General features: G+C 30.5%; 2 protein-coding genes across 2 annotated transcripts; one reads left to right on the forward strand and one right to left on the reverse strand.

Annotated features, from left to right (window-relative positions):
- The first annotated feature begins 364 nt into the window (after positions 1-364).
- On the forward strand, positions 365-4398 carry LOC132628977 (uncharacterized). Its single transcript, XM_060344729.1, has 8 exons — positions 365-396; positions 2069-2182; positions 3143-3203; positions 3325-3393; positions 3522-3578; positions 3719-3774; positions 3868-3962; positions 4082-4398. The coding sequence occupies exons 1-8, from the start codon at positions 365-367 to the stop codon at positions 4132-4134; spliced, it is 537 nt and encodes a 178-aa protein (XP_060200712.1). The 3' UTR covers positions 4135-4398.
- Positions 4399-21763: 17365 nt separating this feature from the next.
- On the reverse strand, positions 21764-23287 carry LOC132622664 (heavy metal-associated isoprenylated plant protein 24). The gene is made up of 2 exons (XM_060337317.1): positions 22814-23287; positions 21764-22174 (listed from the first exon to the last, which is right to left on the reverse strand). The coding sequence occupies exons 1-2, from the start codon at positions 22968-22970 to the stop codon at positions 21879-21881; spliced, it is 453 nt and encodes a 150-aa protein (XP_060193300.1). The 5' UTR covers positions 22971-23287; the 3' UTR covers positions 21764-21878.
- Positions 23288-27770: the final 4483 nt, after the last annotated feature.

Consider the following 27770-nt stretch of genomic DNA (forward strand, 5'->3'; position numbering starts at 1 on the left):
CCAGCCATAAACGAGTTAGACTGTTATGTATTCACGGCCTAATTACCAGCCATAGTTCTCATTATCGACCATATTGTAGTTTCCCTTTTGTTTAAATGATAGTTTTTTAGTTCGCCTCATTACTAATGAGAAATTGACTTTTTTATAATTTTGCAAAGAAATAAAAAAAAATACAGTATAAACTATTAGTTCACCGGTCAACCATTTTTTGGCATTATTTTGAGCCGATCGGACTCCTGGTGGAATTAGGCCCAAACAGTGATTAAATGTGGATTAGTTTGGCTGAGTGGATATACAGTGTCCTTTTCCCTATTATGAACTAGAGGCAAATTAAGAAATTGTATGTATTCAAATACGACAAATAATGTGGACTACAGGAAAATTTAAAGTATTTAGGTACGACAAATATTCTTAATTAGATAAAAATCTAGTATTTAACAGTAACAAATCTACCATTTAATACACACACACATATTTTTATATTTTTCTTTATATTTTTTTAATACACGTGGAACAGAGGCAAATTTAGAAATTTTAATGTATTTAGGTGCGACAAATATGTTAACTAGAGGCAAATCCACTATTTAACGGTAACAATATACTCCCTCCGGATAAAAAAAAAGTCCACTTAGCCTTTTTTTTCTTGAGTAAAAAAAAATGTTCACTTATCAAATCAAGAAAGAATTAACCTTGTTTTTTCAGATTTACCCCTATTAAGTGTTATATGATTAAATCCCAATGCCTATTTAATTAGAGGTAGTTTAGTCAAATTACCTATTTTTATCTTGGAGTTAGTATTTTCTTAAGGGTGTGTAAATGGCTAAGTGGACTCTTTTTTTTATCCAGAGGGAGTACCATTTAATATATATATATATATATATATATATATATATATACACACACATTTTTTTTTAAATTCTTTAAATACACACACACATTATTTATTTTTTCTTTAAATAATTTGAATACACGTGGACTAGAGGCAAATTTAGAAATTTTAATGTATTTAGGTGCGGCAAATATGTTAACTAGAGGAAAATCCAGTATTTAACCGTAACAATATACCATTTAATATACATACATATACATATTTTTAAATTTTTTCTTTAAATCTTTACTATGGACATTTAGTATGTGAACTTAATTTAAATATCATAAATTGATTTTCTAACCATTTTAGAATAGACGATAAATTGCTAAAATTTAATTACATTTCCATCCCCTTTATCTTCATTTAGGTGATAAAATCTCGAGAAACCTACAGAGAGGGAGTAGCATTAATTTTTTAGCATTATAAATAAGATCCATATGTCCGCTTAATGATATACTCAATTGAAAATTATTCCGAGTGATCACTTATCATTCTTTGGTTTGCTATTTTGTTTCTCTGATTTCACAATGTAAGATCAGTTATCTCTCGTTTCTTTTTATTTAATTTGACATAAAATCAGAAAGGTTTGCATTTGAATTATGCAACCCACTAGATGCATTTTTCTTCTTTTCTTTAATTTATGACCACATTTTTGCTATAAACAATCTAATCATTAAGATTTTTTATAAAGTACCAATATCACTTTTCGCTTAACCACTTTTGTGAATGTGTGTTTTTATCACTACTCTATTGACTGTCATCTCACAATCAGAATCACCACCACCAACGACCTCTACCAATCAACCAGTGTTGCAGCCTCCATCAATAACCATCGTTACTACCACACTACCTCCACCACCACATTCATCACAACTATCACTTTCAATTACTATCACCAGCCACCTTTACTATCACTGACTACCACCGCTAATCGTCACAAACTTTTAGATAGTGACGGTCAATATTTATAACACCATTTATAATAACATTTTCTGTAAATATTTTATAGATTTAATATTTCACTATTATGTTATTATTATTTTGGTTTAATAATAAATTATACTAAGAAGTATATACATATTTGAACGTTGAGAAATCTGATATATTCAAATTTAGATATATATTATAAAAAAATATAAATGAGGCCCTACACTCGCCTATATTAATAATTCTAATTTTGTTATATGGCCTATTTAGGTCTCAAAGCAGTGATAATTCAGGAAATAGCTATGAGAAGGCTTCACAAAATTTTGATTGTTCTAACTTCCCAACATTCACATCTATGTTACAGGAAGCTTCCATGTCAAGCAGGTATGAAATTATTTACTTTTTTGTGTAAATAAGTTTTTTTGAAGCGATCAAATATTTCATTAATCAAAATAATTCTTGCAAAAATGTTTTTTTATGCATAAATATTTTAAATGTTTAGAGATTCTTATAAATGCGGAGAAAAAATTCAATTGTCAAAAGATTTTTGGCCTAATTCAAAAGTTTAAAATGTTAAAGAAAGGCATTGACTTATATTTTTTTCTCAACAAATCTCTTTGTTATAAAGAGATAGACTCTGTTTACAGTTACATATACATGAAAAAGTTGTGCAAATACATGCTGGTGACGTAACAATTTTATATTTTGTTTGTATTAATATATGTCATAATGAGTTGTATAGATTTACCTCATCTAAAGTGTAACTGTGTAAGAGATATTAAAGAGTTTTTTTTTTTTCATTTTAGATTTTAAACATAGTTTTAAAGTCTGAAACGTGGTTATTACCGATTGTTATGTTAATACACTTTTAGTTATATTTTATGGCCTATTCATATATTGATACTTAGGTATATCTGTTTGGAAAATTAGCCCTCGCTGGCAGCCATGTGAACATCATCGAACACATCGTCATGATAATCAAGTGCCCGTAGATCAATTTTCGCTGACAATTTAGAGATAGCATAATTTAGATAATTTAAATTTATCTCAATTCCGCAATTTACAGATATTATCGTTAAAATCTATCTCAATTTTATATTATGCAAGTACTCATTCAGGGATAAAATTTCTTCGTTTGAGCAGGAAAAGAAAACATGACACGAATTTAACCTCAAGGTAAAAATTAGGAGTAATATGTTTTGAAATTTATTGATAGAATATTCAATCATAGATGGAACCTTTTTACTTGTTCTTTTTTTATTAATGAAATATCCTTTACTTTTTTAGTGGATTATGGCTATTTGTAATTAATGTAATCAACTCGATTAAATATTTTTTACTTAGGCATGTGTGTAACGAAGATTTTGATCTGCAAGTTACCGGAGGCTCATATGTACCTAAGAAGGTATGCATCTTTGATCTCCTCTTTCTTTTTATTTTATTTTATTTTATTATGTGTCTATTTAATTTTTACTTATAATTAAACCTTACCATGACTCCATGAGTATAATTTGATTTTGGTATAGGAAACTAATGCTAACTCCAATGGGGATTCTGTTCCTCCAGTAGAAAGGCCAATATCTGATCATTCAAGGGTATGGTGGCCAATTATTATCATTATTACTTTTATTCTCTCTTTCCTCGAGCTGTTATTGAATATTTAGACTTTATTATACGATGGAATATTATAGCCAATTTTCTTATGTAATAAATAAAAATGCAGGCTAGCTATGCACGCGGTAAAATGCCAGTGCTGCGTCATTCATCTTCTAGTTCAAGAGTATATCTCATCATTAATTTATTTTCAGTAATTTAATTGGTCTATTTTTAAAAAATAATTCAAGAAATTTATATATATTGCGGTTTAAAACAATAACATAATATGATTTTGTTTTTCTAATTTTAATGAAATTACTACAGAGAGAAGTTGAGCAAGAAGATAAGCAGCAGAAGAGACTTTCTCCAGGGTCGATCAGGTACCTTTCCACCTTTTGGTAAAGCTTTTGAAAAATATTTCCAAGAATTTAAAATTGGTTTCTTTGTTTTATAATTGTTGAGTTGAAACATAGGCCTATTACCAACCGATTGTACGATCCAAGCTTTGCTGAAATTGGTCTACCGGTTGATCCTCACTTGCGTATGCTCCTGCGCAATCCAAATTTTTGTAAGTTATTTCTTGTCTTTAATGCTTTTTAATTCATAAAATTTTAAAGCCCACAAAAAAAAAAAAGTCGTACTTGTATTTATTTTAACGGGTTTTATTTGTACCCCTTAAAATTGCAGGCAACCCTAAGGCTCGCAGCAAGGGCAAAGAGGTGATCGATTTGAACAAGTAATGATTTCTAAGAATGCAAGCAATTGACTTATATTGTGCTGAAGTTGAAGCTATTTTGTCAAATGAAGAATGACATATGATAAAATCAAGTTCATTGAGGAACATTCTCAAATATTCTTCTTTTTTTTCTTTTAGTCCTTTCAATTTCATAAGCAGAAAAGTGTTGAACGTCTTCCTTCAAGTTTAGTTTTAATTTTGCGGTTTTGTTCTCAATTTCAAGTTATTGGTAAACCCCATTTCTTTGTAGAACTCTTTCAAGGTTGAATGCAACATCATGTTTCTTATTTCAACATCCTTTGTTATGCTTTACTAGTTTACTTTATAATTCATATAAGTGATTGATTGGGCTCCGAGATGGATTCAAAGTCTTGTACCATAGACTATATGATAAGAAATTGAACTGTGGATAAATAAACAAGTCAATAAAGCATAGTTTAGTACCAAATTCAGCACTGCATCATAGAGCAACTATATATATACACTTTTGTTATAGGGAATCATTAATTTCTTTCCATATATGATAGTATGATACCAGTATATTTTCTCAAGTACAAGATATTCATTCTTTCTACCAAAGGTGTTAAAATAAAAGGTTTGAGTCAATTTAACACGAATCCAATAAATATATGCATTTTTAAAATAAATTAATAGACGAAAATGATAGAAAATTAAGTACAAGAAGTTATAAAGCCAGTCTCCAATTTGCAATGACCAGCAAATTCCACCAACAAAAGTAAATGTACATAGGGCTTTGGTGTCCAGGCCTTCACCAAAAAGCCCAAATCCATACTCTTGGGCCGCTGAAAAGTTCAAGTAAAATTACGATCATTGGCTTCTTTTTTGTCCTATTTCTAAAAAGTAGCCACTGTCATGAAGTCTCAAATTTCACCAACTGAAATTCCATGATGATATTGTGAATTTTCACATTCAAAATTGAAATTCTAAAGAAAGCGGTTAATTTTCCATAATGACTAATTTGTGAATTTTATCCAAAGTTCAAATATGTAATTTTAACAGCAAAGTGCAGCTATTAAGGCGTCCACAATCAAGACGATTGGCAGATTGGAATGGAGGGAGTAGCTTTTTTCTTGCCCATTAATAAAAACAATAAATATAAGGTATTCTTCAATAAAAGAATATAGTTGGAAACAACACTAATTATTGTCTTGAATTCCTTAATCGACAATTATTTTGGGATAATTATGGGACTGGACGGAGTAGTTTATATTTTTAAAAGTTTTGTAGCATTCCCAACTTCCACTTCCCAACCCTTTTGATCAATTTGGTTTATTTGACTCAATAAATTAACTTTGTAATGGATAAGGTTGTTATTACTTTACCATGTTGGACTCCAGTCTCCAGGTGCTGAATTCACATTAACAACCTGAATAAAGATTGACCCGTGCCACTTCCAGACTTTTGAGGAATAAGGGGACCATTCAAACATTGCTGTTGTTTCTTTTACTGTTATTCTCATTTTGGGTCATTATTACTAAAAAAAGTATGGAGTATCTTGTTGCCAAGTACCATGCAAAAACAAATTATGTATAATATTAGGTCACATATTGATAAAAATTTTCACCATTTTGTTGACCATACACCGTCCATTAAACAGTCTAGTCCGAGGTTCTTTATGTATCCTTTATACACACCGTAGATGAAGAACATGAATTTACATGGATTATGATTATTTAATAGTTATGTTTTTTCATTATAATAAATTAATTTATCATGGTAAGTTGATATAGATTTATACAACATTGGACGGGTTAAGTATATTAATTATCTGTTAATTAGCTAGTTACACACACATATAGGTCTACATGTATTCATATAATAAACACCATTAAGGATTGTGGTGAGATGAATAAGATCGATAGGTCTGTCCTTAACTAAAGATTTCAGATTCTAGCCTTAGAATTTATATTTTTAGTGATACGTGCTTCCCCTTCTAATTGATCTTATACGACACAAGTTTAAATTAGTCGAGCCAGTAAATTTCAAATGGTTATATTAGAAAAAGCGGTCGATATATCCGTCCCCTCTTCTTTATCTATGAATTGGAACATCTGATTAATGATCAATTGTATAGTCAATTAATTTCAAATTATTTACTAATAATTTGAAAAAGTAGGATTGCAATTTCTCTTATTGAACAATCATGATACTTTCCAATTCGAAATTCTTTATACCGTAGTCGATTTCTCCTTAAATAATACACTTCTGACAATATCTTCAAAATCCTTTGATATCCAGTACTCACCAACTAGGACAGGCCTAGTAGGACTACACATTAGAAGGGAAAAACTAAATACAAGAAGAAATTAAGGAAAAACTACATCACTTAAAATTTAGCTACATAATATTACAAGCATTTGGATTTTCATCACTGAACATAAGGAAATACTGTTCTTCAACTGGAATTAAGTGAGCAACAGCAGGATCAGTAGTGGCCCTTACAAAATTGGGAGGTGCCTTTTTATCATAAACACCAGCAGCATAAGGATGTGCCACCATACTATACACTTTTTACCAGTGGATTGTGCCACCATAACTCTACACTTTTTACCAGAGGATTGTGCTGCCTTCAGCACTTTCTTAGCCTCCACTAATCCTGTTACCGTTGCTTTCTGTGGCTTTAAGTCCACTTCCACTGATTTTGCACCTAACCATGTCAATAATTGAACCCAATTAATTAATAGACAGAAAATATTTATCCTATACTATACTCCTTCTATATCAATTGATGTGATTTTTTTTTCCTTTATCCCTCCCCCAAAAAATGATAGTTTTTTAATTAATAACAATTTAATCATTTTACCCTTAATGGGATGATTTATGATCTATATATGACTTGTTTTAGATCATAAATTTTAAAAAAAAAGAATCTTTCATTCTTAAACTTCGTGCTCAATCAAACGTCATCACATAATTTGAACGAGGAAGTACTAAATAATTATTGTTAGACTATTTCGAAAATTTATATTTGTAAACGCTATAACTTCAAAGTTAACTCATATAAATTGATGGCATAAATTTTTTACAGTATCAGGGAAGTCTTTAAGAAAATAGTAGATTACCAGGTGCAACAGCTAAGGTTAATCTGATTGTATTAGAAAAATTCATCAGCAAGTTATCTTCACTTATTTCAGTATAACTTAAGAAGTAACCTATGTTATTTTCAAAAATAAGAAATTCACGAGGAACTATAAAATAAATATAGGGAGAGAAAAGTAGATTAGTTAAATATGAAAAGTAAAATATACCTTTGACTCCCGAGACAAAATTGTGAACCTTGTTGGAAGATGTCTTTGCTTCCCCCTTAAGCTATTCTTATACAAACCAAAGCTAAACTTATTCTACCCCAAAGTACAGATGACGTGATGTGTCATGTGTCTGTGGCTCCAATGCTCATTCGTGCAGCGACTATCTGATCGAGGTCGATCGATGTGATATGAGTTATTGGGAGTAGGAGGCAGCTAAGCAGATTTCCCACTTTTATAATTTTGTAGTATTTGAAGTTTTTTTATTTTCTTTTTACTATGCCTATATATCATATTATGGGTCAATATTTGGGCTGCATATCAGCAAAAATTTTAGGATATAAATGACCGTCCCAATGAAACTATTAACACCGGATGACTCAAGAAACTTAAAAGACAATTTTTAGCTTTTTCAAAATAATTGCATTTCGTAGCCTTTTTAAAATTAATTCCAGCTTATGAATAAAGTTGTATGTTATTGTATAGAATATGTATCACTACTATATATATATATATATATATATATATATATATATATATATATATATATAGAAAATGTATCATATATATAAACACTATATCATTGCTATAAATAATATATATCCCTACAATATGTGTAAAAATGTACCATTATTGTATAATTTGTATATAATAAATGTAGAATCAACGTATATCCTCCACTAATTATACACATTATACATTTTTTTTGGTAATACACATTATACATTATTATACACATAATATTATACATGTTTAGGAGATGGAAAGAAACTTGAAGTCAAAGCTTTGAACCGTAGTAACAACAACATCGCAGACAGTGGTAAGAACGCCGTTTCATTGGAATTGGTGTCATCGATTCCGAACACGAACTACGTGGTGCAGCCGACAAACCAAGCTCTAAATTCTCTGAAGTGGAAAAAACACATCCAATTGAATAAAAACTGAATCCAGCAACATAAAAATTGAAATTTTCCTCAAGAATTAAACAAACAAAGAGGCAAAGCAGCATAGTACATACAAAAATCATAAATTAGATTAAAGAGACAAACGGGATGATAAAAATTAATTAAAAAAGGCAAACTTACTTAAATGACTACCTTATTATAGTTTCCTATCATTTGTAGCTATCATTTTAAATATTATCATTTGTAGCTACATTTTGACAAAATAGTGTATGTTTTTGCGTGTATTTGTTGCCAACAAATACATGAGAACATGGTAAAAAAAAAAAAAAAGATCCTTGATTTTAGTCTTTAATGGTGAGCTATTAAATTAGTTATTAATATATTTTTTTGATGTATTTTAGTGATTTTTTTTTTTTTGCTTTGATGTATTTCATTGATTTTTTTTGATGTATTTCAATGATTTTTTTTTTGATGTATTTTACTGATTTTTTTTGATGTATTTCAATAGCTTTTTTTGATGTATTTCAAATACACTGTATACATTCCAACTATATATGAAGCCAAATATATTCAAATTTTCGTGTATTTGAATGGATTTCGACAAATACATTTAGATACAAGACAAAAAAATTCAAATGCATGACAAATACATTCAAAAACAGTGTGTTTTGCTATTAACAAAATACACTAAAAAAATACAAAGACTAATACATTCAAAAACAGTGAATTTGTGATATGTAGATTTTTTAATGTATTTGTATTTGGCTTTTAACAAATATACACGGTCAGATCTGAGACACTACTACCACCAAAAACCCTAATCTCTCCACCACTACCAAAATCACCATAAAAAACTCTAATCTTTACACCATCAATAAAACCCTAATTTCTCCACCTCCACGTCATCTTTTTCGTCGCTATCTCAAAACAGTACCATCGCCGCTGCCACCAACAATACACACGGCCAGATCTGTGTCATCGCCTCACTGGATAGAGTGAAAAGAGAGAGAGAGGGTGAGCACAGAGGGTGAGGGAGAAGATAGAGAGGGGCGGCGGAGAGAGAGAGAGGGGTGAGCGCAGAGGGAGAGGGAGAAGAGAGAGAGAGGTGCGGCCATGGTGTGGTGGTTGAGAGAAGGGGAGAGAGATTTTTTAGGGTTTTGAGAAATAAAAAATCTGAAATGGGTAGTGATTGGGGAAAAAGAAAGATATATTTGTTTGGGTATGTATTTTTTATATAGCTACCATTTGTAATTTAGAAAAGTTAATTAGCTACTAAATATAATTAAATAAAAGGATAGTTAACATTAATAATTAGATCTTAAAAGAAGCTATAATGAGTAAAAATTCCATTAAAAAATGGATAAAATTACACTACATGAATCATAAAGACCGCAAAAGACCCACTGAGCGCTGAACCAAGTTCTCACGGAGGTGAAGAATCGGCAGCAAAGGCTCCCCTTCAAATAAATCGAGCTAGAGGTGGACGGTTCTGCTTTGGCTTTTGGATATCCGGTGGCTAGATTAGACATTAAATTGATCCTAAGGTCTAAGTTGGTACTATGTATAAAGTATGGTTAAAATTTATCTTATCTATTCCTAAAAGGTCACGTGGTGTCCTTTTTCTAAAATTTCTATGAACTAATGAACTGAGCTAAAATTGGTTGAGCTAATGAATAAGCGGGTCAATAATGGACAATTTGCAGGATTGTCCTTCGCTAGGGGTGGTCTTTAATTTTTACCCCTCAAATTGGTGGTCTTTAGTTTTTATCCTTCGCTAAAAATTCCTTAGTTTCGGATTCGAACCCTATCCCCCCCCCTCCCCCCCCCCCCCCCCAGTCTAAAATTTTATAAAAAAATTCGCAAGGTAGAGTTTGGATTCGAAAGGCAGAGTTTTGCATGGAGAGAATTTTGCAAATTTCTGCCGCCTTGCGAATCCAAACATCTGCCTTGCGATTTTTTTTTATGAGCTGGGGTTCGAATCCAGAATCTTGTGGTATTAGGTGAAGGACAAAAATTAAAGAACACCAATTTGAAGGACAAATATTAAAGACCACCCCAAATAAGGGCAATCCGCCCAAAAAAAAGGTCAATAATCAGCTCAACTATAAACAAGCTAAGACGGGTTATGTTTTCACGTGCTAATTACCGCCCCTAGTTCTCATTATCAACCATATTGTAGTTGTATGTATTCAAATACGACAAATAATGTGGACTACAGGAAAATTTAATATATTTATTTACGACAAATATTCTTAATTAGAGACAAATCTAGTATTTAACGGCAACAAATCTACCATATATCTATAGTATATTATTCAGCATGAACTCTCTAACTTAAAATTTAAATTACTTATTTACCCTTTAAAAACCTAAATACCATCCTTTAAAAAATAAATAAAAACACTATATTTATTTGAATGGATGTAATCTTTCAAATTAATAACTAATCGGAATAAACTACCGTTTACTCTTTTGTTTTTGTTTCAATCGCTGTGCCTTTTCAATTAAGACAAATACACTGTTGGCTAGCTTTTAGAAAATCGAGAACAATGCCTTTATAAAAGACTATCTTTAGAAGCCTCCAAACAATTATTTTTACTAACATATATATACTCCAATGTTAGTGGCAAATGGCAACCGGAATTGTTTGGATTCACCAAGTCGGCGTTTGGCCATCAATTTTCAAACCATGGTTTCAAATTAGCATTTGGTCATCAATTTTCAGTTATGATGAAACCTGGTTTGAACCCAAATCATCCAAAAAGCATGGTTTGGGGTTTGAAACCATGGTTTCAACTTTTTTAAATACAAAATTTAACTCATAAGTTAATATTTTGTAAAAAAAAGACCCATAAGTTGGTAAATATTTTTAACAATTACCCCCATCAATCATTTACCAATCTCATTAACTTCCACCAACCTTTATTTATGTCTACCAACCTTTAATTTATGTGGGAAGATTATATTAAATAGGAGTTACATTACTATTCATGTTAACTTTTCAATTTTATTAAAGTAAAGTTTGATTAATTGATGTTGCGTTTTTTTAGAAAAGCCTTCTAGTAGTGTACTAATTTTGCTATAAACTATGATTTGCTCATTTGGTAAGATTGTATAAGAATTGAGAATGTTTTGATAGTTTTCACAATTTGTGGGGTTTTTATGTCTACAAGAAAAAATACAACTTAAAATATCCAAATTGTATGTCCAAACATGGTTTCAAACCATGTCCAAACGAGGCCCAAGAAAAAATGCTTAGTGTTCCCTCCTTTTATTCATTTTCCATTTATTTTCAATTTTTTTTTTTTTTTTTTTTTTTTTTGCATTAGTTCTACTATATGGATTGCTATTATATATATTTTTTTTACAATAAATGATCTTTTCTTTTGTTGTACTCATTGGCTTCGTAACTACTCCATTATATTTTTACAATAAATAATATTTTCCTTTGTTGTACTCATGGCTTAGTATTATAACTTATTATATATATATATATATATATATATATATATATATATATATATATATATATATATATATATATATATATATATATATATTCAGGAGTCGGACACTTAATTGAAAAACAAGGAGTAAAATGTGGCTTAATGGTTAATTTGACAAGGTAGGGGTGATGGGGCTAACTGATCTCATGTTCAGTGGCGTACGCAGGATTTTTCATAAGCAATATTACCATGTAAAAGAGTGAACAACTGAATAAATTACTATAATGATATCATATTATAAAAAGACAACTCAAATCATATTAATAAAACATAGGTAAAGAAACAATAAAACATGGGCAAATTTAAATATCAATATAATGAACACTAAATAATTTCATTGTAGAAATTAGAAAGAAAGTAAATTATTGTCATGAAAAAATTGCAAGCACTTAATAAAATATTATGGTGAAGAAAGTGCTAACCTGATGTGGCAATCGGGATAAAAAACAAGAAGAACTTACATTCTAATTTGAAAGGTGGGCAGCCATCAATGATATTCTAATTGATAAAAAAAAAAAATTAAGGTTATGACTTATGAGTTTTTTTAGGGTTTTAGCTTTTAAGTTATTTGACCAATTTGGTATAGAATTAGAGTAGGAAACGGCTAAGTTATTACTGGTTTTAGGACTATATTTACTGGTTTTAGGACCCACTGCCCTTTTGTTCCATTTATATTTTAGTTGTTTTAATGATTTAGAATTTAAATTATAGTATAAGCACAAAAACGATGAGGCCAGCGAGTTTAAACCCGCGACCATGCCTTCAAAATGGAGCTCTTTACCAACAGACCAATGCACGCCTTTATGCTGAAGCAGTGTCACATTATTGTTTTTACCTTGTACTTTCGTTCCATTTATTTTTTTATATATGTATATTTAGTAAAAAATTCGACGAAGCAGTGTCACGTGACACCCCTCGGACCAACATAAATCCGCCCCTGCTCATGTTATGTGCAGCATATGAGACTAATTTGAACACGTACCTGAATAGCATGTTATCGAACGTACCTTCGCAAAAAATTAATCAAATTGGATACTAATATTTTTGTACAAATACACAATTATCTTTCTTTTTCTGCCTACTGTTCTTTTTGTTTCATACATTTATTTTAATGAAGACATTAGCAATGTTTATATGTTTCGCTTGTTTAGGCATTGCACCATATTGAAAGATTATGTGGGAGATCTTAATAACTCAGTTGGCTGACTACCTAAATTTTCACCTTATTGGTGATTTTTATTTCCCGCCTTGTAATTGTCTCCTCCATTTCCCCTTCCCTCCTATGTAATAAAAAATAAAAATAAAAAGAGATTATGTGGTTTTGGCTTAAGTAAAGGTGTTTGTCGAGAACGTGTTAGTAATTTGTGTTTTATGGACTCACATGTTAGGAGCCGTTTGGACATGGTTTGAAATCATAGTTTGAAATCATGAGATGAAACCATGATTTGAAACCATGTTTGAACATGCAATTTGAATTTTTTAAGTTGCGTTTTTTCTCATAGACATAAAAACCCCACAAGTTGTGAAAACTATCAAAAAAATTCTCAATTCTTAGACAATCTTACCAAATGAGTTAGTCATAGTTCATAACAAAATTAATATGCTACTAGAAGGTCTTTCTAAAAAATACAACATCAATTGATCAAACTTTAGTTCAATAAAAAAGAAAATTTAACATGGATAGTAATCTAACTACTGTTTAATATAATCATCCCACATGGTAGACATAAATAAAGGTTGGTAAATGGTTAGTGGGAGTAATTGTTAAAAATATCTACCAATTTATGGGTCTTTTTTTACAAAATATAAACTTATGGGTCAAGTTTTATATTTAAAAAATTTGAAACCATGATTTGAAGCCATGAGATGAAATGCATGTCCAAACGCTGATTCATCTCAAGGTTTCAAATTGCATGTACAAATGCCTACTTATTTTATTATTATTTTTTAGTGTGTGTGAGAGAGAGAGAATACACTAACAAGAAATTAGATATATTTATGTTTTCTTGAAACATGTTAGATTCAAAAGAAAATGAATCTATAATGCTACTTAGAAATTCGGACCCTTAAAATGGCTTATGCAAATGTATAAGGATGATTAATAGAGGATAGGACAACAATATCATAATTCATACATGCAGAAATTATAACCAGTCATCTTCTATATAGCATGTGTTTTTCCCAAGAATTCAATCTTTCTCCTGAAAATGAAGGATGTCCTTTTCGTTTGAAAATAATTAATTATACGTTTATATTTTGCAATTAAGATAAATAAAACACAAAGTCGAATAATAATATTATTTTCAAATTTTTATTTAATATATTAACATTATTTTATAAAATCGGGTGTTGCATGACTTGATATTCACACGTGCAACGCACGTGCACATACGGAGAAACTAGTTATATATGTCTATTATAACTATATAGAAACATGAGTTTCTATGTAGGATCGTCGACACTCACTCTACAATAGTAATTTAAAAAAAAGTGGGGCTCACTCTTCTATAATAGTAGAGATAAAAAAAATAAGGTGGGGTCCGCGTGAAGAATTAGGAGACAATCGCAAAAAAAAAGACATTTAAATAATGATAATAAATTCATAAAATGGTAAAGGTACGCTTAGAGAAAATTTAAAGAAGAGAAGTTCGGGAAAAAAGAAATAATGATTTAAATTGAACACAAAAACCACTAAAGAAGTCATAAAACCAAAAGATTTAAAATTATACCTTTGGGTATAAGTTTAGACACATACGTCTCACACCAATAATGAGGAATAACATTAAGAAGACGAAATATAAACGGTTTTCTATGATAGTAAATTTAAAATAATAATAATAATAATAATAATAATAAGGTGGGGGCCACTCTTCTATAATAGTAGAATTTCTAAAAAAAGAATTAAGGTGGGGCCCACTTTTCTATTATAGTAGAAATTAAAAAAAAAATTAAGGTAAGGCCCACTCTTCTATAATAGTATAGATAAAAAAATCAAGGTGGGGTCCACATGAAGAATTAGGAGACAATTGCCAAAAAAAAAGGTGGGGTCCACATGAAGAAGTAGGAGACAATTGCAAAAAAAATAAAAATTAAGGTGGGGTTCACGTGAAGAAGCAGGAGATAATTCCAACCAAAAAAAAAAATAGGACATTTAAATAATGATAATAAGTTCAGAAAATGGTAAAGGTGCGCTTAGAGAAAATTTAAAGAAGAGAAATTCAGGAAAAAATAAATAACGATTTAAATTGAACACAAAAATCGTTAAAGAAGTCATAAAACCAAAAGATTCAAAACTTATACCTTTGGGTATAAGTTTAGACACATGTGTCTCACACAAATAATAAGGAATAACATCAAGTAGACGAAATATAAACGATCAAGAAACGTATACACATATTTTCTTAAAATGATGAAGTTGGTCTATATTTAAAAATTTAAGACTACAGCAGATGCTGACACATGAAAGCGCTTTCCACTGTTGTTGAGTAGAAAGAGATGATGGCATGAAACTCGGTAGGAGAAGGTCTATTTCAAATCTTTTAATTGGAGAACCAAACCAGGAAAGTCATATATGGGAGAAGCGGACTAAGTAAAATAATTTATTGATATTTTCAATTAATTGAATTATAATACTTTCTATAATAAAAACTCCATAATTATATTACTAAAAGGTATTCTCTCTGTCCTAATTTATGTGATATAATTTGACTAGGTATGAAGTTTAAAAAAGAAATGAAAGATCTTTGAAACTTGTGGTCTAAGACAAGTCATTGATATTTATATGAATTTAAATCATTTCATTAAAGGTAAAAGGGAAAATTTCAAGTTAAATAATTTCTAAACATAAAAATATATCATTCTTTTTTAGACAATCTAAAAAAAAGTGTGATACTATTTTTGTGTTGGGCCCGTGGTAGCACGAACTTTCATCATCTAGTATATAGACAAACACACACACACACATTTTTTAATTTTTTCTTTAAATATTTTGAATACACGTGGACTAGAGGTAAATTTAGAAATTTTAATGTATTTAGGTGCGACAAATATGTTAACTAGCGGCAAATCCAATATTTAAATGTAACAATGTACCATTTGATATATAGACATATACATATTTTCAAAAAAATTCTTTAAATCTTTACAATTAACATTTATTATGTGAAACTTAATTTAAATATCATAAATTGATTTTCTGACCATTTTAGAATAGATGATAACTTGCTAAAATTTAATTGCATTTTCATCTGCTTTATCTTCATTAAGGTGATAAAATCTCAAGAAACCTACAGAGAGGCAGTAGCATTAAATTCTGAGCATTATAAATAGGATCCATCTGTCCGCTTAATGATATACTCAATTAAAATTCTTCCGACTGATTGCTTGTGAAGTTATTGTTCTTTGGTTTACTGTTTTGTTCTCTGATTTCACAATGTAAGATCATTTATCTCTCGTTCCTTTTTATTTAATTTGGAGTATCATATATAAAATCATAAAGGTCTGCATTTGAATTATGCAACCCATTAGATGCATTTTTCTTTAATTTATGACCACTTTTTTGCTATAAATAATCTAATCATTAAGATCTTTAATAAAATATTAATATCATGAAAATGTGTTTTTCGCTTAAACATTTTTGTCAATACGTGTTTTTATCACTACTCTATTGATTCCATCGCACAATCAGAATCACCACCACCAACCACCTCTACCAATCAACCAGCTTTTGCAGCCACCATTAACAACCATTGCTACCATCAACCTCTGCATCCACCACCAACATTCATCGCAACTATCACTTTCAATTACCACACCAGCTACCTTTACCATCACCCACCATTCTTATCCACAACAAATCATTACTACACAATCATTTGCTATGCTCTTCTACCAATCAAAACCACCTACTGTCATTATCACTAACCACCTCCAGTTATCGCTAGAAACTTTTACATTGTGACAGTCAGTATCTATAACACCATCTATAATAAGATTTTCCTCTAAATATATTTTTGTGTGTAGGTGTGTGTGTGAATACACTAACAAGAAATTAGATATATTTATGTTTTCTTGAAACATGTTAGATTCAAAAGAAAATGAATCTATAATGCTACATAGAAATTCGGACACTTCAAATGGCTCATGCAAATGTATAAGGATGATTAATAGAGGATAGGATAACAATATCATAATTACATGTAGAAATTACAAGAAGTCATCTTCCATAAAACATGTGTTTCTCCCAAGAATTCAATCAGTGTTTTAAAAGGCGAGGGCGTAAGGCGGGGCGTTTTATGTCTGCCTCAGTGAGGCGTAAGCCCCATGGGGTTTTAATTTTTAGTATTTTATAAAATGATATAATTATAATAAATATTTTTAAATAGGTGAAATAGCGTAAAAAATTGAAGAAAACTATAAATAAGTGATATATATATATTCCACCCCCACAAAAAAACTAATTAGAACAATCTATTATACACTACTTATAAGTTCAAGTGACTGCTCGTTAATTTTTTGAGATAGTAGAAGACAAGATAAATAATTGGAAAAGAATATATATTAGGCATTCTAGCAATAAAAAAAGGTCTTGAATTTTAAATTTAATGTTTCAGTTCCTTTTTAAAACATTTGAGTAATTACATGTTGACTTTTGAGAATTTGGGTATTATATTAAGGACTTATTTAACAAATTTCGTTTTAGTTTGAAGAAGTTTTATAGGCTTACGCCCCAACACGCCCCAACAAAAAAAACTCTCCCCAAACGCCCGGGCGTACGCCCTGAATTGCTGGGCGTACGCCTTTGGAGACTTTCGCCCCGACCCATCGCCCCGGGGCATTTTTGATACGCCCCGCCCCCGGGCTCGCCCCAAAAACGCCTTTTAAAACACTGAATTCAATCTTTCTCCTGAAAATGAAAGATGTCCTTTTCGTTTGAAAATAATTACTTATATGTTTATATTTTGCAATTAAGATAAATAAAACACAAAGTCAAATAATAATATTATTTTCAAAATTTTATTTAATAATATTAATATTATTTTATAAAATCGGGTACTGCGTGACTTGATATTTACACGTGCAACGTACGTGCGGAGAAACTATTATATATATACACACGCATGCATATTTTTATTTTTTTCTTTAAATATTTTGAATACACGTGGACTAGAGGCAAATTTAGAAACTTTAATGTATTTAGGTGCGACAAATATGTTAACTATAGGCAAATCCAGTATTTAACGATAACAATATACCATTTAATATATATACATAACATATTTTTAAATTTTTTCTTTAAATATTTACAGTGAACATTTATTATGTGAACTTAATTTAAATATCATAAATTGATTTTCTGACCATTTTAGAATAAATGATAAATTGCTAAAATTTAATTGCATTTTCATCTGCTTTATCTTTATTAAGGTGATACAATCTCGAAAAACCTACAGAGTGGCAGTAGCATTAAATTATGAGCATTATAAATAGGATCCATATGTCCGCTTAATGATTTACTCAATTAAAAATTCTTCGGAGTGATCGCTTGTGAAGGTATTGTTCTTTGATTTACTGTTTTGTTTCTCTGATTTCACAGTGTAAGATCATTTATCTCTTGTTTCTTTTTATTTAATTTGGAGTATCATATATAAAATCATAAAGGTCTGCATTTGAATTATGCAGCCCATTAGATGCATTTTTCTTTAATTTATGACCACTTTTTTGCTATAAATAATCTAATCATTAGGATCTTTATAAAGTATTAATATCATGAAAATGTGTTTTTCGCTTAAACATTTTTGTGAATACGTGCTTGTATCACTATTCTATTGATTCCATCGCACAATCAGAATCACCAACACCAACGACCTCTAACAATCAACCAGCTTTTGTAGCCACCATCAACAACCATTGCTACTACCAACCTCTGCCTCCACCACCTACATTCATCCCAACTATCACTTCCAATTACCACACTAGCCGCCTTTACCATCACCCACCACCTACCGTCATTATCACTAACCACCAACAGTTATCGTCACAAACTTTTACATTGTGACAGTCAGTAGCTATAACACCATCTATAATAAGATTTTCCTCTAAATATTGTATGGATTTAATGTTTAATTATTATTTTATAAAAATTGTGGTTTAATAATACATTGTACTAAGAAGTATATGCATATTTGAATGTGTTGAGAAATCTGATATATTCAAATTTAGATATATTATAAAAAAAATATAAATGAGGCCCTACACTCGCCTATATAAATAATGGGAAAATTTCATAAATGACTACATTTTAAGGGCTAAAAAAATGACATAGCAACATTTTGCTTATTTACAGCTCGTAGCTACTTTTTTGTTTGCTGTATTCATTTTTTCGTCTGTATTCAATTTTTGTTTTCGCTGTATTCATGACTAAAATAAATTTTTTTCCCACTGTATTCATGAAATAATTATCTGTATTCAGAAATTAGCTTATTTTATTCATGAATACAACAAGTAAAAAACTGAATGCATATACACCAATAATTACACAAATGCATCATATTTTCCGATATGTATAAAATAGATACAGGCGAAAAAAACTGTATACAACATAGATACACCAAAAAATTAACAAAAGCAAGCGAAAAACATTGTTATACACGGTAAATATACAACAAATACAACGAAAAAATTAATGAATACAATGAATTGTATGCTAAAAAATTAATGAATACACTGAAAAAGAAACGTGATTTTTCAGATCTGGTACTGATGTGCCGTGAATTTCGGCACATTTTATGCCTTTGTAACTAGAAGTGTTGCTTGTTTTTAAGTATTTTTACATTGTTTCTTATGTTATTTTTGTGTTTTATAGGGTAGGTTAACTAAGAATCGGAAATGAGATGAAATGCTGAAAAACGAATAAATTGGAGCTAAATGACGGTCCGTAACTCATGTTTATCCATTCAAGCACAAGAAATAGAACTGAGTAAATTTTTTTGCAGGCTGATCTCGTTTGACTTTATCATTTAATTCAATTACATAAACACCCTGATGGGCCCATCCTTATTAAGGCTATTGAATGAATTAAATCTGAGAGTTCAATCTATTCTTCACGACATATAAAAGGCGGCAGCAGCCAAAAATAGCAAATACCGATAATAGCTAGTTAAACTCAGGCTTTTTTGGCAGTCAAGAAATAGTACGATGTCAAAAGCAGAGATGTACAAGCGAGGCAATGCAAACAGGAAAGGAAATTAAACACACCTAACTAAGGTGAATAAGGAGCTCAAGTCTCTTTTATATGGGTAGTAATATATATACACACACTTTTGTTATAGGGAATTTTTAATTTTTTTTTTCTATATATGATAGTATGATACTAGTATATTTTCTCAAGTACAAGATATTCATTCCTTCTACCAAAAGGTGTTAGAATAAAAGGTTATATATGCAATTTTATAAATTACTACACAAAAATGATAGAAAATTAGGACAAAAATGATAGAAAATTAAGTACAAGAAAGTTAAGGCCAATCTCCAATTTGCAATGACCAGCAGATTCCACCAATGTTCGGGCCTTCACCAAAAAGCCCAGATCCATACTCTTGGGCTGCTGAAAACTTCAAGTAAAATTACGTTCATCGGCTTTTTTTTGGTCCTATTTCTAAAAAGTAGCAACTGTGATGAAGTCTCAAATTTCATCAAGTGATTCCATGATAATATCCCGAAGTTTCACATGTAAAATTCGAAATTCTAATCAAAGTAGTTAATTTTCCATTACAGGAGCAAAAAAGTGATTAATTTGTGAATTTCACCCAAAGTTCAACAATGTATTCTAACAGCAAAGTGCAGCTATTGAGGCGCAGAGTACAAGAAAACATCAATAGCATAATCATACATGCACCACCAATGATGAGAGTATTTTCATATTTGTGAAAAGTGATATATATGTAGTCTCTCCATTCCAAAATTAGTGTCGTTTTAGCTCTTTTCACGCCCATTAACAAAAAAAATAAATATAAGGTGTCATTTACTAAGTGGTCCCCATTTATTAGATGTTTTTTTCAGAAATGAGTATCACTCCCTCCAAATAAAAAAGAGTGTCCACTTAGCCAATTGCACACATCTTAAGAAAATATTAACTCCTAGAAAAAAATAGGTAATTGGACTTAACTACCCCTAATTAAATAGGTATTGGGATTTGATCACTTAACATTTAATAAAGACAATTTAGGAAGAATAAGGTTAATTGTTTCTTGACTTGATAAATGAACACTCTTTTTGAAAAGGAAAAAAAAAGGGTAAGTAGACACTCTTTAATTTTTAATCCGAAGAGAGTATTAAGAAGAAGTAATTCTTTAATATAAGAATGTAGTTGGAAACAACATTAATTATTGTCTTGAATTTCTAAAGGGATAATTATTTTAAGATAATTTTTTTGTTAAGACGACACTTATTTTGGGATTGGAGGGAGTATTTTATTTTAAAAGTTTCGTAGCATTCCCAACTTCCACTTCCTTAAAATTTAATTTACCCGTTTGATCAATTTGGTTTATTTGACTCAATAACTGAACTTTATCGTGGATAAGGTTGTTATTACATTCACTGACCATATTTGACTCCAGGGGCTGAATTCACATTAACAACCTGAATAAAGATTGACCCGTGCCACTTCCACGATTTGAGGAATAAGGGGACCATTCAAACGTTGTTGTTGTTGTTGTTGTTTCTTTTACCGTTATTCTAATTTTGGGTCTTTACTAAAAAAGTATATCTTGTTGGAGAGAAGTTGAAGAGAGTGCTGATGCTCCATGCTGCCAAGTGCCATGCAAAAGACAAATTATGAATAATAGGTCACATATTGATGAAATTTCTCACCATTTTGTTGACTCTACACCGTCCATTAAACAGTATAGTCCGAGGTTCTTTATGCATCCTTAATAAACATCGTAGATAAATAACATGAATTTACATGGATTATGATTATTTAATATGTTTTTCATTATATTAGATTAATTTAGCATGGTAAGTTGATATACATTGATATAACATTGGTTGGGATAAGTATTAATTAGCTAGCTACATAATATTACAAGCATTTGGATTTTCATCACTGAACATAAGGGAATACTGTTCTTCAACTGGATTTAAGTGAGCAACAGCAGGATCAGTAGTGGCCCTTACAAAATTGGGAGGTGCCTTCTTGTCATAAACACCAGCAGCATAAGGATGTGCCACCATACTACAAGGCACATATGGCCATAACTCACACTTCTTACCAGTGGATTGTGCTGCCTTCAACACTTTCTTAGCATCCACAAATCCAGTTACTGTCGCTTTTTGTTGCTTTAAGTCCACCTCCACTGATTTTGCACCTACCCATATCATCAATAAATTGAGCCCAGTTAGTAAATAGAGAGGCCAATGTTTATCTTATGTCACCCTCCTTATAATTATGTCCCAATTCATCTGATTTCTTTCATTTTAATTTTGCCAAAAAAATAATACTAATCTTTTTATTTAGTAACAATTTAATTTTAAATTTCACATTATATGTATCATTTAATAAAATAGTTTATAATCACACAAATATCTATGACTTATTTTAGATCATAAGTTTCAAAAAAATTCTTTCATTTTTAAACTTCGCATCCAGTCAAACCCTATCAAATAGATTGAGACAGAGGGAGTACTAAATATTTTCTTCTTGGACTATTCTGAAATTCTATATTTGTAAACCCCTTAACTCAAAGTTTAACTCATATAAATCAAGGTATAAATTTTTTATACTATCATGTCATCAAGAAAATACCTACACTACATGTAGTCTTTCACAAATAGTAATATTACGTCCTACCACAGGTAACTTTGACATGAGAATACCTTTACTTGTAATAACTTTAGGAGGTAATTTATTTTATTTCCAAGATTAAGAATTTCACATCTCAAGAAAATTATAAAATAAAATATAGGGAGAGAGAAGTGGATAAGTAAACAAGAAAAGTGCAATATACCTTTGACTCCAGAGAGGGTTTTCTTGACTTTACGAGCACAACCTTCACAATCCATTCTAATCTTAACAGCAACAGTAGCAATCTGCTTCTTTTTCTTGCTTTTCTTAACGCTGCTAAGTACTTCTGATAAGTATTCCAAAGTCCCTGCAACTCCCATTTTCGCTTCAGAAACTTGTGTGTTTAAATTATAAAAACACTAATAATTGACTAGGAAAAGCTTTCAAGTTTGCTGTATGTATAAACTGAGGAAAGATAAGAAAATGAAGTTTATTTTTCTGGTGGTAGATTGCTAGAAAGAAGACGATATATATACTAATCAATCTGTTTTTTGGTGGGTACTTAATATCAGGTGAAGTATATAAAGAGACAAGAAGAAGAAGAAGCAGGCTAAGGGTGACAGGTGACAAGACGAAAGAGAGTTTAATTCTGTTTTCAAATAAAGTTGGTGAATGAGTTGCAAGATCACAAGTAATTATATAGAGAGCGAGTATACGGGCCGGGGAAAGAATGAAAATCCAGAAATAACAAAATACTAGGTATTAACAGACACGTACTCCTATAATTCAATTAAGTTTAAGTTATACGCACACTGGGACAAGAAAATTTTACACTAACAAGCTATATTTATCTGCGTAAGTAATTTATCTTATTTTTTAAAATTACATATCTTATGTGGAAAAGCTTACTTATAAATATTCTTTGAATAATTTAATAGTATAAAAAATTCTTTACACCGACAAATATAATATAACTTAAATTTAATTTAATAAAAGTGCATACTATTGGCAACAATTATTTGTGAGAGTGGGGTTCACCTAGAAACTGGAAGAAGCTTCTGTCTCAATACTCGAGGGGATTCTTTGCTTGACATCGTTTATAGACCACAAAAGTATCTTTTCATGGGTACTGGCTTCTTAATCAGTGTAAGATCTTGTCGCTTGGATTTCATGCACGACCAAAACATCAACATAAAAACCCGCCCCTTAAGAATGAGTTATTCTTGGCGGAAACTGGTTTATTATATAGTCAATTAGCTACGAGTACTATAATTGAAGAGCTAACTAGGTAATGAGATTCAAATTTATCTCTGTACTTTATAATTAAAAAAAAAAAATTGTCCTCCATTAAAAGTTTGGCTTATTTCCTTGTCGTTACAATCTTAGCTTGAAATTGCCCGTAATTATTAATTAACCGACCAATATATATGGAAAAAAGTCAAGATTTGTCCATGTAGTTTGTAAAAGGTCTAACTTTATCTTGTGATTTGCGATAGGTCTAACTTTACTCTTCGGAATTACAACAAATAATCAACTCATTTTCAATGCACATTCCTTCTTCCGCTTTAACCATGCTAGCACTGGTCATTCCACCATCAATCACGATAGCCGTTAGCGCGAAAACGATAAAAACACAGTAATTAACGTGATTCAATCGATGTGATCCTGGTCCACGGAGAACGGCCGACATTTTTATTAATATCAAGGAACAAAGTAAGTTACAAGATTGAATATTCTTAAATTCTATGTTTTGTCCTACTTAATAAATCCTAGCTAGCATGTATTTATACTACTAGGTCTAATCCTTTCCTAGAAAGGATCTAAATCCCAATAACACTCGAAAACCAACAAAGAAAAAAGTTTGCTTTTATTTCTTTCCGCTTTTAGGAATTGGATTGAATATCTTCTCAACTTCACAATCTCCACCTTGAGATGAATTTCGAGCTTCCATATGAACGTCATTCAGTCCAATGTCTCTAAGCCTACGTGAGCTAACTCCGTGTAAGAAACAAGAGACACTAACCGAAACCTTGTACATACTAATAACTCTACCTTGCCCTGTCGTTCTCCATCCTGACGCATCAGAACTCCTACCAAATTCATACAATGACTGAACTTGACAAGAGGAACCACCTTGGTCAACATATCTGCTACATTGTCCTTTATGTCAACCTTCAAGGCCTTAATTGTGCCTTGTTCAACAACATCATGAATAAAATGGAATCTGATATCAATGTGTTTGGTGCAATCATGAAATCTGTGATTTTTTATCAAGTGAATAGCACTCTGGCTATCACATTTTAGAATTTGTTCATGTTGAACCCTACTCAATCCTGACACTAAACCTTTTATCAAGACCCAACCGGAGGGCCATGACGGGCAGCCGAAGCTAACTCACCCGGGTACCTCTCATCGTACATTCATATTCATATCTAGGTTAGCCACATGACTTATTAACAAATTCTATGCCTCAATAATACCACTTCCAGCGGCTAAAGCACTTTTATATCAACGTCAACAACTATGCCCATATACATATACACAAGCCGATGAGGCTAACGATATGATATACAAAAATATGAGCCGACAAGACAAAAAAGACATCTATTATACATAACTGTCTACGAGCCTCTAAGAAGAACATGTAACATCATATAGATGGGACAGGGCCCTGCCATGCCCATATGTATATACACAAAAGAATAGTACCAACAGCTGCAGCTCCGAATCAAATGGAGCTCCTCTAAGCAGTCTCTGGATAAGCAGCCTATGGATCAAGTCTATTTCCCTGTCCACCTGCGGGCATGACGCAGCATCCACAAATAATAGGACGCTAGTACGAACAATGTACTGAGTATGTAAAGGCATAATCAATAGCATAATAGAAGCATGAAAAATAACATAAGATGGAAGAGTCATGGGATGATAGAGCCATTACCTCTAGCGACGTTCATCATATTTACTTACCCTTTTTCTAATGGTAACCTTCCATTATATACACTTACATATATAGTAGTACCATACCCGACCATAGAAGTTCGGTGTTTCACATATCCAACGATGACAAGGCTCGGTACAAGGCCCAGTGTTATACATACCTGGCCCTACCAAGGCTCAGTGTTATTCGTACCCAACTGCAGTGGTGCGCGCGCAATAGCTATCATACCCGGCCATATAAGCTCGGTGTTCTTAATAGTCATGCTTATATATATATATATATATATATATATATATATATATATATATATATATATATATATATATATATATATACTGGACGGTGTATGCCCGTGCTGCGCATGGACCCAACACTTTGGATTATAGTGTATCTATGTGTATGTAGCTGTGTTTGGGTAGTGATAATATATATATTTTATATTGCTAATAAACATACATAAGTTTGCACTGTTTTTATGCACACACACACACACACATATATATATATATATACACATACACAATGTTCAAAACACGATTAATATAACATTGTAGTTTGTGCTCCGTATCTAAAACTTTATTATATTAGTGTTTGCTGCGAATACAAAGTTTGCAAAAATTTATTAATACTTTTTAAAAGAGAAGACTTGTTTAAAAGGAAACTATTTTCCTATCTTTGAGATAAAACAATAGCAATATTTAAGCATCAGTTGACACTTTGAATTTTAATTCGATTAATTTAAAGATGTAAAATACTCTATTGTTAATGTATGTAGATTGGACGTAAACAATAATTATTATTTTTTATCAAATTTTGATTTGGATAATTCTAATTCAAAATTATTAAATTAATTTTACATGTTTAAAACGAAACAAAGTAGAAATTTGATTTTCTATTTAAACGAAGAAGTACTATTTTTTAATTTTTGGTAAATATTCTTGGATTAGCTCATTTTACTTGTCATGTTGTCTTTTGCACGGTTTTTTAAGGAAACGTTTAGAATTATAATTTGACTATTTTACTTCATTATTTGATCTCCATTTAATATTATTATTTCTTTTACGACATTAATCTCTTTTCACATTTATTAGAGCTAGAATAAAAATGAAAAAGTAATTAAATTCTATCTTATTTTAAAATATAAATATTTTAAGTATATTTATTTTAGTAAACATAACAAATAAATGGCATGGTACAATAGCAAATATAATAGTTAAATATCTAGATTAGATCTCAGGCTAGTATAAGAAAAGAAAGAAAATTGTATGGTTTGACTATTTAACCTTTTGACGAAAAGCAATAACATGGGGTCCATGTTTTTTGCTGTACAATAATTTCATTTGCTCCCACTAATGGGTTGATACGCATGTGGCAATGAATCCACCATTATTGACTTAATGCGAGAATGATTTTTTAATATCGGGTGCACGTTTTTTTTTTTACATTGTTTTTTTTTAAATATGGGGTCCACTTTTTTTATTTTTATTTTATTTTTTTACATGAGTTTGGAGATGGTGCGGTCCACATTTTTTTTTCTTCCTTTAAAGGTGTAAAATATTCTATTGTTAATGTATGTAGATTGGACCTAAACAATAATTATTATTTTTTATCAAATTTTGATTTGGATAATTCTAATTCAAATTATTAAATTAATTTTACATATTTAAAACGAAACAAAATAGAAATTTGATTTTCTATTTAAACGAAGAACTACTATTTTTTAATTTTTGGTAAATATTCTTGGTTTAGCTCATTTTACTTGTCATGTTATCTTTTGCACGATTTTTTAAGGAAACGTTAATTAGAATTACAATTTGACTAATTTACCTTATTCGTTATTTGATCTCCATTTAATATTATTTTTTTCTTTTACGACATTAATCTCTTTTCATATTTATTAGAGTAAGAATAAAAATGAAAAAGTAATTAAATTCTATCTTATTTTAAAACATAAATATTTTAAGTATATTTATTTTAGTAAACATGACAAATAAATGACATGGCGGAATAGAAAATACAACAGTTAAATATCTACATTAGATCTCAGGCTAATATAAGAAAAGAAAGAAAATTGTATGGTTTGGCTACTTAACCTTTTGAAGAAAAGCAATATTATGGGGTCCGTGTTTTTTGCTGCACAATAATTTTATTTGCTCCCACTAATGGGTTGATACGCACAACTTAATGGGGGTATAATTTTTTAATATGGGGTGCACTTTTTTTTTTTGACATTGCTTCTTTT

Source organism: Lycium barbarum, chromosome 2 (genome assembly GCF_019175385.1).
Source record: "Lycium barbarum isolate Lr01 chromosome 2, ASM1917538v2, whole genome shotgun sequence".
NCBI lineage: Eukaryota > Viridiplantae > Streptophyta > Magnoliopsida > Solanales > Solanaceae > Lycium > Lycium barbarum.